Here is a 19,591-nt window from a genome sequence, read left to right as displayed (position 1 = left end):
GTTCATTGTTTTTTTGTTTTTTTTTTCATGTTCTGGCATCAGACAGTTGGGACCCTTTTTTTTTTTTTTTTTATCTCCAAACAACCATTAGAAAACTGGAAGTGGCACTGTGGCTCAAATGGTAGAGTGCTGGCCTTGAGCTGGAGAGCTTAGGAGCAATGCCTAGGCTCAGAGTTTAAGCCCCATGACCGACACTAAAAAAAAAAAAAAGAAGCCGAGGTGCGGTGGCTCACGACTGTAATCCTGGCTGGCTACTCTGTGAGGCTGAGATTTGAGGATCAAGGTTCAAAGCCAGCCCTGGCACAAAAGGACCTGAGACTCCTATCTCCAGTTAACCTCTATAAAATGGGAAAGTGGGTAGGGTGGTAGCCTTGAGCTGAAGAGCTCAGAGACAGTGCCCAGGTTGAGTTCAAGCCCCATGACCCACAAAAAAAAAAAAAAAGATATTTTGAGTTCATTAGGCATTTAGCTCATTTTTATTATAGAAAATATGTATATATAAGAAAACATGTCACTTGGTTCCACCAGTCATAGGTAACCAGTTTGTGTATCTTTCCAGATTGACTTCTATGAACATACACATATGTGAAAATTTCTAAAAAACAAACACCATATGAATACCATCCATATGTTCACTGATACATTATTTGGTGTCCATATAGTCCATCAGAACAAATGATCTCCCTCTACAGTGGACATGGGCCTGTCATTGAGTATTTTTTGTTCCAGTCCTGGGCTTGAACTCAGGGCCTGGGTACTATTCTTGGACACTTTTTGCTCAAGGCTAGCACTCTGCCACTTGAGCCAATAGCACCACTTCCTGGCTTTTTCTGTGTATATACCAAGGAATTGAACCCAGGGCTGTGTGCATGCTAGGCGAGCACTCTACCAACTAGGCTATGCTCCCAGCCTTTCATTGAGTAGATTTGCTGTATTAATATATAGAAAGATACGGCAGATACTGTCTCAAGCATTTTTGTGCATCCATCTTTGGAAGAAGAGATCAAAGTCCTTGAGATGGAATTGGGAGGTTGTAAGACTTCGTATCTTCAAGGTGTGTTTACTATATCCTGTTTCCACACAAATTCTTCTGTGTAGCCAGTGCCCAAGCTGCAGTTCTCAGCGCAGGTGAAGACAGCCAGGACACCCCAATCAACACTCTTGCCCAGTCTGTCTGCCTTTAGGTGGTTCAGCAGCTGAGGCATGACCTGAGGAGAGAAAAGTTGGAACATGGCTTCAACATTATAGCTGCTTTACATACTACTATGCTGATGTGTGTACAGCCATGCTTCAGTACTAAGTTTTACTATGATGTCCGTAAACACAAGCAGGGTAGTTATAAACTAAAACAGTCCAAATTTAAGACCATACCTGGAATTCAAATACTCTCTTGGCGCCACAGGGGCAATTTGGAATATCCTTTTTTTGAGGTACATTTTCCCCAGAAATCCAGATGGGCTGAATATTTCTGCCATATCGGAGAATCTAAAATAAAATGAAAACTATATTCAAATATTAACAACTCCTGTAGCTTCCAGTGGTAACATGGTGGTTATTTAGAGAAATTATTTATGTCCTTATACTTGATACAGCATTAACACCTTTTCAATCTCTCCCCAAACTAAATTCCATCATTTTCTTAAAAATGTCAGAACCTTACTCCTATTAATAGATTGAGAAAGGATTGCTATTGACTCCTAGTTACCAGATTCTTCATAAAAAATGATGTTAGTAAATGCATCCTATCAGTTACCCCATATATTCTTCAGTCTTTCAATGTGGTACTCATCTTTTTTTTTTTTTTTTTGGCCAGTCCTGGGCTTGAGCTCAGGGCCTGAGCACTGTCCTTGGACTTTCTCAAGGCTAGAGCTCTACCACCTGAGCCTCAGCACCACTTCCAGCTTTTTTGTATGTATGTGGTACCAAGGAATGGAACCCGGGTCTTTGTGCATGCTAGGCAAGCACTTTAACCACTAGGCCAAACTCCTAGCCCCGGGTACTCATCTTTTCAGAGAAATCCTGTAACAGTATTTTTAAAAACCCTGCTCCCAAAGGAACAGAGGAGCTTTACTATGAAGGATTATTTCTTAGAGATTATATTCTGAAAACGTGTCTAAAAACGCAGCAAATAGATGTAAATTCTGCATACCTGCTCTGGTTCAAGGGCAATCTGAGTTTTAAACTTCTGGAAAACTTGATCTTCCAAGGATTCATGCCTTGCCATAGAATCTAGTTCTTCCTCAAGTGCTTCACCTGAAAAAGCAACATAATGATTTTGGAAGACAGGAAATTTTCCCACAACTGACAATTCACAAGGTACACTAGGAACCCAATTTAACTCAGATGGTTTTCCTTACTTATTCACATAGCATGTGTGTATATTTCCAGGTCTTCCATGAACCATTATATAAATAGTATGCATCCACTCCAAAGATTCAAATTACAAGATGGACCCATGGATGAAAATATGGAGAATATAACATACAGTATTGTGTTGTTTTAAGGAATTTTTTTTTTTTTGCCAGTCCTGGGCCTTGAATTCAGGGCCAGAGCACTATCCTTGGGCTTTTCCTCAAGGCTAGCGCTCTACCACTTGAGCCACAGCACCACTTCTGGCTTTTCTCTATGTCGTACCAAGGAATCGAACCTGAGTCTTAGTGTATGCTAAGCATTCTACCACTAGGCCAAACTTCAGACCTGGATAAAAATTTTTAAAGTTACAGTCCTAATAAATGTGTCAAGAATATATATACATATATGTATATATATGTATTTTTGGTCATGGGGGCTTGAACTCTGGGCCTAGGCACTGTCCCTGAGCTCTTCAGCTCAAGGCTACTGCTCTACCCCTGGAGCCACAGCCCCATTTCCCTTTTTCTAGTGCTTAATTGGAGATGAGTTCTTTAGTGACCAGGCTTGCCTTGAACCTTGATCCACAGATCTCAGCCTCCTGAGTAGCTAGGATTACAGATGTGTGCCACCATGCTCAGCTAAGAATAAAATATTTAATAGTAACTAGTAGCTTAAACTTTTTGACCAGGATTTCAGATAACCTGAAGGGAGTTTAGCCATATTGAAGGATAACGTATACAGAATTCCAAAACATTATACTCTAAGGAAAGCTTCTTCCATGTCTTCCATGTAACAAACTATGTCTACATTTTACTACATATATTTGTACACACACACACACACACACACACATATATATATATATATATATATATATATACATACACTTTTTTTTTTTTTTTTTTGGCCAATCATGGGGCTTTAACTCAGGGCATGGGCCACTGTCCCTGATCTCCTTTTTGCTCAAGGTTAGGATTCTGCTACTTGAGCCACCGGTCTACTATTAGCCTTTTCTGTTTAGGTGGTACTGAGGAATTGAATGAACACAGGGCTTCATGCATGCAAGGCAAGCACTCTACCACTAAGCTACATTCCCAGCCCAATATGGTACTTGGGATTTCCTCACCCCTGGTTGGGGGCTTGAACTCTCATGTCTTACGCATCTCTTTTCTCAGCTTGTGTTCAACTTAGTCCATTATGCATTCTTCAGTTTCTGCTCTACATTCATATTTGGAGTTCCAGCAACCATGCACCACTGCTGATATAACACACCAAGTTCATGTCAGTACAGTATTTAGTCTTGGTAATGTGAAGTCACCATGGTTGCTTTGGGATTGAAGGATTGCACACTGAGATTGGTGTAAACAATTTAAAACATTTGTATTAATGATATCCGATGTCAAAAAATAGTGGGGCAGGGTAGTGCCCATCTGTATCTCAGTTATGTGGGAGAATGATTTTAGCTCAGCCTGGGCAAAATTTTACAGGATTCCCATCTCAAGTGAAAAAGTTGAGTGTCACAAACCTGTTATTCCTGCTACTGCAGGAAGCAGTCTAGACCAGCCAGAAGAAAAAAACCCTATCAGTAATTTATAGAGTAAAAGGGAGAGAGGCTTAGCATTTGAGCACTGTTTAGCAAATCCCAGTACCATTAAAAAAAAAAATCTATATATATACATACACATTGACATCTTAACATGAAATAAAATTTCTCTTTCTATATAGAGAGATATCTTCACTTAACATGAAATAAAATTTTACCATTTTGATAAACTTGAGAAGGCATTCACTAATGGCACTTGACTAACAAAGCCAGAACTGACTAAGAAACTCTAAATATCTTCAGTGATGGCTTTACTGTTTCCTACTGCCATCAACCTTTCCTTTCCTTCTTTTTTTGGGAGGGGGGGGAAGGGTCAATCATGGAGCTTGAACTCTGGGTTTGGGCGCTGTTCCTGAGCTCTTCATCTCAATACTACCACCCTACCCCTTGAGCCACAGTGTCACTTCTAGTTTTTTAGTGGTTAATTGGAGATAAAAGCCTCACAGACTTTAGTGCCTGGCTGACTTTGAACCTCCATCGTCAGATCTCAGCCTCATTTACTATAGTGGATTACTAAGTAGTAATAATCAGCTTCAAGTAAGATTTCAAGACTCCTATCTTACTCTGATGTATCCCACTTGCACTAAGTCTTTCATTTACCAATTTTTATTTTTGTGGGTCATAGGGCTTGAACTCAGCCTGGGCACTGTTCCTGAGCTCTTCAGCTCAAGGCTACCACCCTACCCTTGAGCCAAGCCCCACTTTCCATTTTCTAGAGGTTAATTGGAGATAAAGAGTCTCAGGTCCTTTTGTGCCTGGGCTGGCTTTGAACCTTGACCCTCAGATTTCAGCCTCCTGAGTAGCTAGGATTACAAGTGTGAGCCACTGTGCCCAGCTCATTTACCAATTTTCAATATCAGGTGATTGCTGAATGTTTTTTTGGTCAGTGTGGGCCTTGAATTCTGGGCCTGGGCACTGTTCCTGAGCTCTTCAACTCAAGGCTACTCCCCTACCCCTTGAGCTACAGAGGCACTTGAGTTTTCTGGTGATTAATTGGAGGTAAGAGTCACATGGACTTTGGTGCCTGGGCTGGCTTTGAATCATGATCCTCAGATCTCAGCCTCATGAGTACCTGGTATTTTCAGTCATTAGCCACAGGCATCTGCTAACTGATGGCTGACTTTTTAAAAAGTACTATTTAATTTATTTGGTATGGTTTAATAGCTGCAGTTTAATTTCTTTGCTCTCTGTCATGACCATGTTCCAACATCATTTAAACAGTAACTTGCCAGTTCTGGACACAAGCACTTCTCTAGTGAGATTGAAATTCATTTGTTAGGCAAGCATTCTGCCTCTAGGCCAACATAATGACTCATTGTATTTCCTAGTGCATGGCCAGGTCAAAATAACAATAGTTGTAACCTTTCAAAGGAAAACTCAGACATATCCTTTCCCTTTTTTTTTACAGTGGGGTTCAGTTCTTTTGGAGACACATTATCAAACCACTGTATTTTAAAGCTAAGTTAGAAATGTTATTGACTATTGGTCTATTGAATTATCTAATGGTTATATTTACTTTTAAAATTATTTATGGCTGTCTTTTACAAATATTATGATTCTATAAATGCTAACATGGGTCTAGTCACACCTACCTAAAATAAGATGCCGAGTCCCACCTTTGCCCTCCCATTCACTAATGCTATCTCAAAGCATTTTCATTTACCATTTCTGCAAACATGAGCAATAGTATAAACACATGCTGGTTTTCATGTATACGCCCCTCTAAGTGGGTTCCCCAAGAACTGTACTATTTATTGGTCACCATAGTGTATTTAACTCCCCTAAAAGACGAACTTTATGTGGTCTCTTCCCTTACACTAAGCAGTGGGGTGTTTCCTTACTCAATAAGATTTTCAAACTTGTTCTATCACATAATGAGTTGAATGGACTATAAATCAGTAAGCTGACATTCTTAGTTTCCACTATCTGGTGGCCCTGTTGAGATGTCTAGATGATAAGAATGCTAACTGAATGAATGGGATAACCCATGGATGAATTCACAGCTGAACAGGCTTTATTTCATCTGCCTGGGTGAAGTATGTTACTGAAGGCATCTGTTTAAATTGTATACCTATTCCCTCTGTGGCTCTCTTGCTTCCTGGACAACACATAAGGAAATCTGCTGTACCACAAACTTGTGCTACATGATGTTCTGCTTTATGACAGGAAGGCATAATGGAGCAAGCAAACTAAAGACTGAAAACACCTAAAATCATGATCTATAATACAAATCTTTCTTCCTTTGTCTTTCAAGTATTTGGTCACTACAATGTTAGATTAACACTGACTTCTTACCCATACTTCCTATAATCTCAGAGTCATCGTCTTTATCCACAACTTCAGGCAGAATCTCATCTTCTGTTTCTATAATAATTTCAAATTCTGGAAAAAGGAAGTTATGGTCTGGAACTGTATCATCCAAATTCTCTGGAACTAAAAAGTTACATTATGATTACCAAATCTAGTTTTGAAGATGGCCTAATATTTTTCCCATCTCTGAAGTACAACCATGGGTTGCATGACATAATTCTGAGAACTGCATTGTCTGGCAATTTCACCACTGCTCAAACATCAGTATACTCACACAAACCTAGATGGTTCAGGTCACGCACACAGCTTCACAATGCAATCAGGATACATGATAAAGTACCACATACATGAGGCCGCTGCCAGTGTAACATAACACACCATATAAAAGTAAAGTTTTTTCCTTAACAGAAATGTGTTCTAATAAAAAAAGTATTATCACAGTTGTTTACTAAGTGTTATATACTATATATTGTACAAGCTATATTCATTTTCATAAGACTGGCAGCATAGGTTTGTTTTTGTGGTGACAAAGATGAGTAATGTGCTCAGTGACACTACAAGGGATGTCACTAAACGGTAAGGCCTTTTCATCTCTACGATAACTTACTGGATCTCCTCTATTTGATATGTTATCAGCTGAAGCATGGGGATTCATTATATGACTCCATGTATTGCAGTTTCTTAAATTAACATAGGTGATTCTGGTATTTTAGAGGTTGCACATTAAATTCCAAGCTATAAGTGTAGTTCAAGCTATAAATGGTAGACTGCTTGTCCAGCAAATGTGAGGATGCCTATATTAAGGCCAATCTGTCATACAAACTAAAGTGATTAAAACTAAAAAGAAAAAATAAAATTGGGAGGAGGGGAAGTCTTGGGTTTGAACTCAGGGCCTGGGTGCTGTGCCAGGGCTTTTGTGCTCAAGGCTAGCACTTGCTCTACCACTTGAGCCACATCTCTATTTTTAGCTTTTTGGTGGTTAACTGGAGATAGAGGTCTCATATTTTCTTGCTTGGGCTGCTTTCAACCAAGATCTTCAGCTCTCAGTCCCTGAGTAGCTGGGATTTCAGGAGTGAGCCTCTAGTGCCTGGTTTGGAAATCAAGCTCCTTTATTAAGGTGTTCACATCATCATTTCATAAAACTTCAATATTTGGGTTCACAAAAGCTATGTAATTGTTGAGATGGGGAAGGGGAGGAAAGACAACAGAGGGGTCTTACCTAGCTGCGTACAAGTCTGCTTATGTCCCAATCTCCAGTCTAGTGTCTGATGCTCCTTACTGCAATAATGTGCCTGGTGGCATCTTGAACACGTTTTGGGACCTAAACAGCCACAAACTCTGCAGAGATGAGCTCCAGATTTAAGTTGGAGATGCAAAGATTCTCCTGCTTCTGAAGGAGGCTCCTCAGAAGGTGGCTCATATGAATAAAACTCGTTTTTCCTGGGTAACTGGTTCCTGAAAACTAAGAATAGGAGAAAAATGTATGAAAGTAACATTTTCAGTGAAAGGAAATAAGAAATCAGATATGAGACTCCCTCTATGGCTTTCTTCGTAAAATGCAAGGGTATTCTTTCATGTATCTTTTTTTCTTGGAGAAGAGTCAAGTCCCCCTCCCCCCAAAGGTCTTTAGATTTTTTTATGAAAGGGTAAAAAACCAGACCAACGCAAGACACGATAAATGAATTAAGGGGCTTTTCAAATCCAGGTTCCGCCTATCGATGGTATTGGTACCAGTTGCTCAAAGAAACTGAGCAGAGAGAATCTAGTGGAGCGGGCGCAGCCCACCCCCCCCCCCGCGTTCCCCGCGGTCCCCCCGCGGTCCCCCTCGCGTCCCCCGCGGTCCCCCCGCGGTCGGCTTCTGCTGACAGGACCCGGGCCTCGGCGCGCACCTCGGAGACCCCCGCAGCACGGGGGCTCGCGGCAGCAGAACAGGAAGAGGCTGCGGTGGAAGGCGTCGGCCCGGCCGGGCAGCGGCGCGTACACCTGCAGCAGGAAAGCGAGGGGCCGGCCGCAGCGTGGGCAGGCCAGGGCCGCGGGCCCCGGCAGCCCCGCCGCGCTCAGCCACGCCGGCCGCCCCCCGACCTTGCTGGGGAACTGTTCGCTGCGCAGTCTCCAGGCCGGCGACGCCTCCGCAAAGCCCAGCTCCACCCTCCCGGGCCGGGACGCAGCTACAGAACCACGGGCCGCCGCGGCCATGGCCTACCCGGCCGGAAGTCGGCAGGCGGGCCCAGAGGGCGTCGGGCCGTCCCGGAAGACGGGAGGTAGCACCGGAAGGCGGGAGGCGGGCCTGGAAGCCAGGGGCGGGACCGAGGCAGAGGCTTCAGCCGCACGCGGGCGGGGACGCGCGCGGGCTGGACGCACGCGTGGAGAGGTGTGGGGAAGGGAGACAGGCGCGGAGCGGAAAGGCGCGCCTCGGGTGGCTCGCCTGGGTGCCGGGCGGCCTTCAGGTCTGGGAAGTCCGAGCTCCGGCGGGAGGGGCGTGTGAGTGCGGAGGCCGAGCCGTGGGCAGCCGGACACGGAGGGCCTGAGGCGCTCCGGCCGGTGCCCGCGCCCCGGGTTCAGGGGTGGGCTGTGGAAGGGTTAAGAGGGTTTGTCAAGAGCGTTTGGGTTCCGTGGTGGTCCGCGTGCCGCGTTGAGCGTGCCGACGAGGTAGCTCGAGGGCCCGCGTCGGGGTGGACGTCCAGTTCGGCACGTGGAGGCTCTGGCGTCGTGGCCGGGCCTGTGCTAGGGTGGTGGTCGCCGCCCGCGCCGGTGGTCAGGGGACGGCTTGGGTGGGAGTGTGCGCGGCCGGGAGCCACGGCTCCTCTGTGCAGGGCTTTTGTTTCTGGAAGCTAATTGGAGTCTCGTGGATTTTTGTGCAGAGGCTGGGTTCCACCTGAGGTCCGTACCTCAGTCTCCTGAGTAGCCTGGATTATAGGGTAATGTGTCGGCGCCGGGCGGGATTTTTCCGTTTGGGGAGAGGAGCCCTGTGAGGAAGCACACCTAGTTTAAAGTCCTGTGCATGCATTCGTTATGTACATTCGCGGGTCAGTGGACATTTCCTGACCACCATCCAACACTCTCATGTCTGCACACCTCCCCTCATTAGAAGATTAAAGTTAATTTAACTGTTGTCAATCATGTAATCAAAGTGTATTGTGTGAACTTTTCTGCTAATCACGATCCTCCTAGTCTTAGCCATCATTAGTCACTGGAACTTGGCTATTCTGAGTTTTGGTCAGGACACATTGGGGAAAACAGGAAAACCTTAACGAAGGGAATAAAGAAAAGCTAATTAAACATAAAATAAGATAATAGAGAAAAAAAGGTGAAGAAAGCTATAAGGCCTGCAGAGAGAAAAGACCAAATAGCCCAAGTCTCTTCCTATCAGTTTTAACTCTGGATGTCAGTGGAGTAAACTTAGTAAAAGAGAAATTGAAAGAATTTGAAAAAAGATTCAAAGAAGTGGAGGAAATGAGATAATTACAGCACATTGTGTATGGTGAATATGTAGTTAATATAGTATATCTAGTCTTTACAGGAATTTTATTCCAAGAGCATTTCTGAATAGTTATTACTGAATGGTCATTGCTGAATGGTCATTCATTACTAAGCTTGAAATAGTATAGCAGTGAATCCTATATGTTTTTCTTATAATACATAGTGCCAGTTGAGCCACAGTTCTGCTTCTGGCCTTGTGCTTAGTTAGAAATTGAAGTAAATATTCTCTAATTAAAGGCCTTGTTCATTCACTTGGCTTTTGGCTACAGCTATATCACTTTATTTAATTTGTTTTATTTTATTTTTTGGTCTGGGTACTAGGGCTTGAACACAGGGCCTGGGCTCTGTCCCTGAGGTCTTTTGTTCTCAAGGTTAGTGCTCTACCACTTGAGTTACACCTGCACTTCTGGTTTTTTGGTTACTTGGAGATAGGAGTCTCTGGAACTTTCCCTCTAGGGCTGGTGAACTGGGACAGATCTTGGTCACTGTGAGCAAGCCATGCCCAGAATGGGTCTTTTGTATCCAGAGTAGGAGAGCTAAGGACAGAGGAGAGGAGCAGGCATCATTATCTCTAACCAAGGCATGCCCAGAATGGCTGATTTAGCATTCAAAATGGGACAGGTATGGACAGAACAGAGGAGCAGGCATCCACATCTCTAACCAAGTATGAAACACCAGTGCAGATCCACATACCAGAAGGCTGCAACCAAATAGTCTTGGTCTCACAACAGAACATGGGACTTGATTGTGGGGTCCTGTGCACCTGTGGAATTGCTAGGGTATATGAAGGCATGCATAAAGCCACTGGTGTTAGAGGGCGAGTAAATCTGCACAGAGAGGCTTACCATGTCCAAATCCCAGGAGACATGGAGGTGGAGGTTCACATACTTGGCTCTGAGGAGATGCTGGCTATCTGGAACACAACCTGCAAACAGACATCCATGAGAGTTTGACCTTTACGGATACCCAATGAACCCTGGGCAAAGAGTGTGGAACCAGAGCTGGAACTAAGCTGCAGTTCGGGGCTTTGAGATGACACTTGAGGCACATCCGATGATCAGATACATACCCCTTGTAGTCTTTAAGGCAGCAGAAGCATGGACCTCATATGATCAACATGAGGGCTGTCTATTGGTGGAGAGTAGGGTGTCACAGGCGAACACTTCAGAGGCTAAAAGGAGATGTCAGGAAAGGCTACTGTGATTGTGGTGGACAGGGCTGAAGCTGGAGATTAGTAGGTGCTATGGTGGGTGACAGAAATTCCCTGAGTTATTAAAAGTCCAATAAACTGAAACATTTCAAAGGAAATCAGTACAAACCTCCAAAGATTCCAAAAATAAGCTGCAAAACTCTCCAGACATAAAACACCCATTAATTCCTAAGTACAGAGATTCAATAAATCAAGAATAGAACACTGAATGACCCGAGACACACACAGTCCAAAGACGTGAACAAGGAAGGAAACATAACGATTTGGTGAAGCTCCCTTAATTATGCTAGGTGTTAGTAAGGAAAACGTGCAGTAGGTCTGAGTTTTATTTACCACAGCAGCCCATTCTAAATCTGTATCCTTAACTCTGAGTCTTCTCTGAGCTTTCAGCAATGTCCTGTATAGGGCATGGGGGTAAGGGAGTGAGGGGATGTGTGACAGCTGTTTATGTTTTCATTATATACATCTTACACTTCAAACAGGCATTACAAGGTATTTCAATTTGCTTGGGTGAATTCCAGTGGTAACGTGTTCAGAGCTTTCTATAGACTAATAAGAATCTTTGGAGAGAAGCAGAAGCCCTTTTCCTTCCCTGTCAGACCTAACAGGTCTTGTTTATCTTTTAACCATGAAGCATGCATGAAGTCCTGGGTTCCATACACAGAAAAAGTTGGAAGTGGTACTGTGGTAGAGAGCTAGCTAGCCTTTAGAAAGCCCAAGGACAATGCCCAGGGCCTGAGTTCAAGATCCAGGACTGGAAAAAGAAAAAAAAACCTCCAAATCATTGTAGGGAACTGGATATTCAAGACAAATATTAATAAATAATGAGTTAATTTATTTTCTCATTTTAACCTTTTTTTTCCCCTGGGTCATAGGGCTTGAACTCAGCCTTGGCGTTATCTCAGAGCTAGCTCAAGGATACTGCTCCCTTGAGTCTCAGGTCCTTTTGTGCCCGGACTGGCTTTGAACCTTGATTCTCAGATCTCAGCCTCCTGAATAGCTAGTATTACAGGCGTGAGCCATGTGCCCAGCCATTTCAACCTTTTTATTAGTGTATTTTCATTGTACAAAAAGGTGTCATTATGGCATTACCATACTTAATATACTTTGGTCAGATTTACCTCTTTTATTCCTTTTCTTATGCCCTCCCTCATTTTAAACAATAGTAGGCTTCCTTACTCTTTTCATACATGCACAGGAACCAGTTTGCCTGGACTTGCCCTCCTTCACACTGTCCCTGCCCCCCTCTGCTTGTTCCCACTCTGCTGGTCCTGTTTTGCACTTGAGTGCACAGTTTATCCACCCCTCTGTTCTACCCTTGAGCACGTGTGTTACCCTTCACTATAATGTGACTATGGAGCTGAGGGGTTCTCTGTACAGCCCTCATGGGTACCTAAGGTACCCCATCCTCTGTCAGATGTAATTCATGAGGGGGACATAGCCTGGAGCTGAAAATTTTTTCCAAGTGATATAATGCTCACCTCACAAGGAGAATGGTGGGGGTGCAGAGGCTCCTGGCTGTTCTTACTTAACAGGATAGCGGTGCCCAAAGGAGCAGAAGAGCGAGAGAGAAGTGTCCTATTCCAGCTGTTTTTACTGCTAGAGAATATGCAGGACAGCTGTCAGAAAGCAGTGCGACCCGTGGAGCTTGCATACTGTCTCCAGAAATACAATGTGCCATGTAAGATACTCCTCTAAGCAGTGGCGCCTATCTGCTTATCTAAAGAGGGTGGAAGCCAGAGAGAAATTGTGGGAGATAGAGGAATGATAAGGGAAGAAGAAGAAGAGAGGGAGGGCGTGAAGGAGAAGAGGGAGGAGGGACAGCTGAGGGGAGGGGAGATGGAGGAGGAGAGAAGGTTCAGATGGGCAGTATTCTCTGATTTCATTGAGAATGATCAATTCTCATTGCTCATTCTATCATCACTTCAGCTCAGTGATTCGGTCCTCCTCTACTTCACTGTGATTCTGATTCTTTGTGTGTGACTTGACTTTTCTAAAGTGTCATGTCTTTTCATACCTGCTGTGTTCCTATGTTAAGATTTGCTCATCTGTGTGCCTGTGGCTCACGCCTGCAGTCTTACCTACTCAGGAGGCTGAGATCTGAGGATCACAGATCAAAGCCAGCCCAGGCAGAAAAGTCCCAATGAGACACTTATCTCCAATAAACTACTCAGAAGAAGCTGTAAGTGGTGCTGTGGCCTTGAGAACAAAGGCTCAAAGACAGTGACGGTCCAGGCCCTGAGTTCAAGAAAAAAGATTTACTCATTTAAACTCAATTTGTAGTTTGTGACTTGGGTTGTCTGAAAAATTTCCATTGAAAATTTGTATTCTGACAGATAATCCATTTTTTTTGCCAGTCCTGGGCTTGAACTCAGAGCCTGGGCACTGTCCTTAGACTTTCTCAAGACTAGAGCTCTAGCTCTACCACTTGAGCCCCAGCACCACTTCCAGCTTTTTCTCTGTATGTGGTACCAAGGAATTGAACCCAGGTCTTCGTGTATGCTAGGCAAGCACTCTACCACTAGACCAAACTCCTGGCCCTGATAATCCATTTTTTACACTGGCTTAGGGATATAACTTAGTACTAACAATCTCATTGATTCAATAACTTACCAAATATTTACAATAAGTAAAGTTCAGTTGGTATGTGAGAACTGATATTCTTTTTTTTTTTTTTTTGCCAGTCCGGGGCTTGAGCTCAGGGCCTGAGCACTGTCCTTGGACTTTCTCAAGGCTAGAGCTCTACCACTTGAGCCTCAGCACCACTTCCGGCTTTTTTTCTATATGTGGTACCGAGGAATCGAACCCGGGTCTTCATGCATGCTAGGCAAGCACTTTAACCACTAGGCCAAACTCCCGGCCCCGAGAACTGATATTCTTATATGATACAGTAGGAGACTGGAAGAATAAAAGTTGGCTGGGTGCCAGTGGCTCATGTATGTAATTCTAGGTACTCAGGAGGCTGAGATCTGAGGATCGCTATTCAGAGCCAGTCCAGGCATGAAAGTCCATGGGACTCTTACTTCCAATTAACCACCAGAAACCTGGAACTGGGGCTGTGGCTCAAGTGATAGAGCACTAGCTTTGAGCCAAAGAGCTCAGGGACAGTTCCCAGGCCCGGAGTTCAAGTCCCATGCCTCTCTCACACACACATACACAAAATAAGTAAAGAATTGCTATGGCCAAGAAAAGCTAGGGATAAAGAAGGACAAAAAGAAGGTAGAATAAATGTCTAGTAGAATGCTTTGTAAGTGTAAGACAGGTAAAGTGAAAAGAAAAACTACAGAGAATGACAATTTTAAAAAGGGATAAAGGGTAAAACATTAAAAAGAAAGTCAGACACCTGTGGCTCACGCCTGTAATCCTAGCTACTTGGGAGGTTGAGATATTAAGATCACCATTGAAATCATCCAGGTAAGAGAGTCCATGAGATTGTTAGCTTCAATTAACTATCAAAAAGAGCCTGGAAATGGGGCTGTAGCTGTAGTTGTAGAGTACTAGCCTTGGGCCAAAAACCTCAGGGCCAGTGCCCAGGCCCAGAGATCAGCCTGCAGAACCAGTATTAAAAAAATTTTTTTTTTCTTAGAATGAATGTGTGTTGGCTCAATCAGAAAGATTTTAGATGCGGTGTTGTAGTCTCTGGGTCCTTTCGGAGTTCTGGCGCGATTAAGCGTGCCCCGGGTACAGTGTCCTGTGATCAGGGAGCAAGGGCAGCTGCTGGGGTGAGGTGTGACTGGCCCTGTGCAGTAGACATCCCCAGAGGTGGTCTGTCCTGGAACCCAGTGTGACCACCCTGGCCCTGCTAAGAAGCTGCTGGTGCTGCTGGTGGTGTCTGAGAACACAGCTGGCGTGTCAGAACGCGCTCTGCCTCTCCTGGATCCTGCAGTTGACCTAGTTCCTACTATGGCTATTCTGTGGCAGGCTTTTCCCTTTCCATCTAGGCTGCCAGTTTAACAGATCCTTTAGAGCATGTAGAGTGGATGGGTTGCATCCAATTCAGTACCAAGAATACTTTCGTGTCCTGAGCGGCTCATAGGTAGTACATACTGACCTTTGGCAGAGTTAGGGAAAGAGATTGTAGAAGTCAAGTAGTGAGCGTTGGTGCAGCCAGGGCGTCTGGTTCTGGGACACCTCCAACGCCCTCACTGCTAGGCTGTTACTTCTTTCTAACCAGTGTTTGTCCAGCATGACGCCGCTCAGCTTTACCTCACGTTCTGGAACCTAATTAAGAATCAAATACCTGATGTGAACTTGGTAAGCGCCTGAAGCTGGAGGAGTCAGAGGACCCGTAGAAGTCTCTCACCATTGTTTATGCCACATGCAGTGAGGGTACCTCGAAAACCCGGTGTTCTTTCCCCTACCCACTGCACCCTTGTTTGTAGGGCAATCAGCGTAAGGGGCTAGGCAGTCTAACAGGTCCAGCTGTGGACACCAGCCTAACCTGTCCTTGGCTCCTTCTTACAGGTGGAGAAGCTGCAGGCCCTGTACACGATACAGGTCAAGGATTCCTTGGTTTGCCTCAGCTGTACTGGAGAGAGCAGTGGGACTAGCTGTATGCCGACCCTCCCTCTTCCCCTGTATGGCATGGACTCAAAACCTCTGAAAAGGCTGGTGAGAGACCTGGTGAATCCGCACGTTCCACTTTGCCAGTGCCCTGTTGTTTGCGTCATTTCCCTTTGATATTAAAAATATTTCTGTTTCACTTGCATAGCTCTAGAGGGTCAATTTCATTGGTCAGAAAAAGTTCTCTCTCCTATTTCTACTTTTCTTACACTGTTCTACGAACAAGGGCCCCTCCCGTTTTTTTCCCCTCCAATTCATGGAAGATCCTGGCACATGGAGCAGTAGTAGTGGGGGCTATTTAGAAGAGTGCAGGGTAAAGTGGAAGCAAAGCTTGAACCCTCACCTTTGGGGGTGGGCTGCTTTCTTGATGGAAAGGGTCCGCTGACATTGCCTGTCCCTTGTTCCCCTCCAACGGACAGGAAGACGCTCTGTGCTACTTTTTCCACCCTAGGGAGTTAGCCAACAAAAGCAAGTGGTTCTGTGATAACTGTGTATGAAGACACGTGGAAACCAAGTACTCACACCTCAGATTCAAAAGCTTCCACTGTGGGTTTCCTGGCCAAGGCTTCCCAGACACCTTCAGTACTCTTCATGATGTGTGGTGGGGTGGGGTCCAGGTGGGGCTGGTGCCAGGATCCCTGGGCTTTCCATGCAGCTTCACCGAGAGCTGAAGGGCAGGGAGAGTGCGGGGCCAGGTGGTGGTGGTGGTGGGGTTTCTCTCCAGTTTTAGACGAGCTCCCTACAACAGACGCCTGCTCCTAGGGTTTCAAGGGCCTGTGTGCAGCCCTGGGAAGCTCATGGCTTTTGCCTGAGATCCGCAGTGCTGTGACAGTCAAGTGTCACTTGAGTCTCGGAGAAGCTGAACAGAGTCACCAATGGGAGCCTTTAGCCCTGCAGTGTGTCTCCTACACTTCTCTTCCAGGGGAGAAGAGTAAACCACCAGCCCTGGCATTTCACAGTGATTTTTGCTTTTGCAGGTCTTGAAGATGATGCATTTGCCCCAAAGTTTGGCCATTCACCTTATGCGATTCTGCATTAGAAATTCACAGACTGAAAAAATCTGCCACTCATTGCATTTCCCTCAGAACTTGGATCTCAGTCATGTTCTCCTGACCGAGCAACAAGACCCAGTGAGGCCCCAGAGCAGGTGAGGTATTCCCACCTTTCTGGATCCATCTCACCAGACAGGACTTCCTTCAGGCTCAGCTGCTGTAACCCCTCAGCTGTTAGATAGCACCTACTCAAGAATTCTCCAGTTCCAGGTTCTTACCGGTCAAGGCCAGTGATTGGGTCTTTTACTGGCTTCCACTGTGGGGTGAGGTGAGCAGCTGTGCTGGCTGCACACTGGCTGAGGAAGGGCAGTGTCTCATGCAGTGAGGTCTGCCTCCTCTGAGCACTGCGCTCATCTGAGAATGTATGCTGATTGCTGGCCAGGCCAGGGGAGTACCGAGGAAGACAGGTGGTCCTCAGGTTGTTGTGAGTCACAGGAGCGAAGGTGTATTTCAGGCAGAGTATTTATTTTACCAAGTATAGTGGCACTGCCTATAGTCTTTGCAGTTGGGAGACACAGGCCAGAGGATCATTGGTTCAAGGCCAGCTTGGGTTACATGGTAAGACCTTGTCTCACAAGAGCAGACAGAAAGGGGCCAGAAGTGTGGTCTAGTGGTGGAGTGCTGGTCAATTATGCATGAAGATCCTGGTTTGATTCCTTGGTTCCACCTCCAGAGAAAAGGCTGGAAGTGATGCTGTGGCTCAAGTGGTAGAGCTCTAGCCTCGAGAAAACCCAAGGACAAGTGTCCAGGCCCTGAGTTCAAACCCCAGGACTGGCAAAAAAAGAAGAGACCAAGATGAAACAAAGGCTTCAGAATCCCCCCCCTAAACCCTTCCCCAAACTAAACCAAACCAAACCAAAAAAAACCTTCCCTTTGGATAACTGGCCGGCCAGTGTTATTCATCCTTCTTTTCTTGGGGGTTAAAACAGGTCTTTTCTTGGGGGTTTCCATTTTCCTCAGAGGACGAAGATTGACCAATCCCTACTTACTGTATGCATGTATGCAATATAAAGCAAGCCATTATAGTTCTGGTTTATAATGTTTCCTTTTAAGTAGCTATGAGATTCTCCAGGCCAAGGATTTTTCTCTAGTACCTTTGAAGTACCAGTGCCTAGCACAGAGCAGTAACAAATACATGGCAAAACATGCTTCCTTCAAGACTAGGGCTGGGGAAGGCGGGATAAATCACTGAGGGCCTTGTCTTCTTCCAGCCTGAAGGGCAGTAGGAACTCTTTGCTGTGATTGCCCATGTCGGGATGGCCAACTTTGGTCACTACTGTGCTTGTATACGGAATGCAGTGGATGGAAAATGGCTCTGCTTCAACGACTCCAATGTTGGCTGGGTGAGACTTACCATCCACATGTTCTCTTGTTCTGAATTAGCCATTGCTAGTAAATCCTCAGCAGAGTTGAAGACACAGTTTGGCCTTCTATTTTGTGTGTAGGAGCTGGGGAGTTCTGTGGTTCAAAGCTGTTCCTCTGTCTAGATTTATTGCTTTTTTCTAGTCCTGGGGCTTGAACTCAGGGCCTGGGTGCTATCCCTAAACCTCTTTGTGTTCAAGGTTAGCACTGTAGCACTTGAGCCACAGTGCCATTTCCAGCTTCTTCTGAGTAGTGTATTGGAGTCCCACTGACTTTCCTGCTTGGGTTGGCTTTGAACCACAGCCTCCTGAGTAGCTAGGATTACAGGCCTGAGCCACCAGTGCCCAGCTGGTTTATTGCTCTCTAAGAGTCTGCTTGCTTTAGTGTTTAGGTTTCTGGCCCTGTGGGTCCAGTGCCTTGATGTTTTATGTTCTGTAGGAAACTTGTGAAACGAGGAATTAGAAAGATGCAAAATAAAATTGGGGGGATAAGTGTAAGAGTTTAAAGATGAGTGAGGACATTACAGAGGGTATTGTTATACAGGGCATCGTGTCACCAGCTGTCATCACAGTGGGCTTCTTTATAGGAGTCTAATGGGCAGATTACAGAGCCCTGTATTCCCTGAATACTTACTAGCTACCAACTAGCTGCTGCTGTCATCTGTGTGTGTTCTTCCAGGTATCCTGGGAAGACATCCAGTGCACGTACGGGAGTAATTACTACCACTGGTAAGAGAAGCACATGCGTGACGGGGTGCGTTGGGTTCTTAGAACTTTATGAAAGTTGCATGGATGAATTATTGCCTTTCTTCTGAGCATTCCCTAGTTACTAAACCATTCTGTCCATCTTTCAACAGTCATCCCGTTACAACATACTTTTCTGAGAATGAAGGCTTCAGTGGTGCTCAGGTATAAGTATCTTCTGTAACTATGCACATGTGGTTTCTGGCCTCTTTTTACCTCGTCCTAATTTAACCTCTGAGCAAACGCCTCCTTGTGCTTTCATAATCATGGTCTTCTCTACTGTGCAAAGCCTTTACTGATACACTCAAGCAGATTGGTAGGAAATCTTATTTGCTTTCATTGCTTCTAGAGCATGCCTCCTTTATTACTTCCAAAAATTTTTTTTGCTTATATGATTCCACCCACCCCATTAGACCATGTACTCTTTCTTTTTTTTAATTTTTGGTGCTGGTTCTGAGGTTTGAAGTCAGTCCTGGGCATTGTCCCTGAGCTTTTTTGCTCATGCTAGCTCTCTACCACACGTCTGCTTTTGAGTGGGTAATTGGAGATAAGGCATTAAAGACTTTCCTGCTCTGCTGGCTTTGAACATAAATCCTTAGGTCCAAGCTTCCTGAATAACTAGGATTACAAGTATGAGCCATGGTGCCTAGAAGACCAGGGGACAGGACCACTCTTCTCATCTTTCCCAGTCTGGCATAGCGGCATGCAGTCAGTAAACATCAAGACATACTTTTAATGGCTATGGAGGTGAAACTAGAGAGAAAAGCTGAAGAAAGTTAAGGCAGAGAGGTTTTATCTGTGCCCATGGTGGCACAGGCAGTGGTACTGGAGGGCATACTCAGCCACAGGGGAGGCTTGATTAATTCAAAATTAATGGATTAGGTGGTGTTTATGTTTGATGCTCTCCTCTAACCTA

General features: G+C 44.9%; 1 protein-coding gene and 1 long non-coding RNA gene across 4 annotated transcripts; one reads left to right on the top strand and one right to left on the bottom strand.

Annotated features, from left to right (window-relative positions):
• Positions 1-873: 873 nt before the first annotated feature.
• On the bottom strand, positions 874-8,470 carry Pdcd2 (programmed cell death 2). Of its 3 annotated transcripts, none has more exons than XM_090337789.1 (6): positions 8,155-8,470; positions 7,485-7,727; positions 6,251-6,388; positions 2,150-2,253; positions 1,372-1,485; positions 874-1,208 (listed from the first exon to the last, which is right to left on the bottom strand). In XM_090337789.1, the coding sequence occupies exons 1-6, from the start codon at positions 8,459-8,461 to the stop codon at positions 1,050-1,052; spliced, it is 1,065 nt and encodes a 354-aa protein (XP_090193915.1). In that variant the 5' UTR covers positions 8,462-8,470; the 3' UTR covers positions 874-1,049. The 3 variants fall into 3 exon arrangements, with proteins under 3 accessions (XP_090193915.1, XP_090193916.1, XP_090193917.1); XM_090337790.1 differs by having other exon boundaries at positions 6,251-6,337; XM_090337791.1 differs by having other exon boundaries at positions 1,108-1,208; positions 1,372-1,502.
• Positions 8,471-15,394: 6,924 nt separating this feature from the next.
• LOC150059406 (uncharacterized) lies at positions 15,395-17,892 on the top strand. The gene is made up of 3 exons (XR_016536363.1): positions 15,395-15,566; positions 16,496-16,665; positions 17,782-17,892. It is a non-coding gene; the product is annotated as an uncharacterized LOC150059406 (long non-coding RNA).
• The last annotated feature ends 1,699 nt before the right edge of the window (positions 17,893-19,591 follow it).

Source organism: Megascapheus bottae, chromosome 8, assembly GCF_031878675.1.
Source record: "Megascapheus bottae isolate mThoBot1 chromosome 8, mThoBot2.hap1, whole genome shotgun sequence".
NCBI lineage: Eukaryota > Metazoa > Chordata > Mammalia > Rodentia > Geomyidae > Megascapheus > Megascapheus bottae.
This window is presented reverse-complemented; position numbering and strand designations above follow the sequence as displayed.

Coding starts and splice junctions, on each gene's coding strand:
- Pdcd2 (XM_090337789.1), bottom strand. CDS start 8,461: ATGGCCGCGGCGGCCCGTGGTTCTGTAGCTGCGTCCCGGCCCGGGAGG. Junction 7,728..8,154: donor GTGCTGCGGGGGTCTCCGAG/GTGCGCGCCGAG, acceptor TCCTATTCTTAG/TTTTCAGGAACCAGTTACCC. Junction 1,209..1,371: donor AGAGAGTATTTGAATTCCAG/GTATGGTCTTAA, acceptor TTCTCTCCTCAG/GTCATGCCTCAGCTGCTGAA.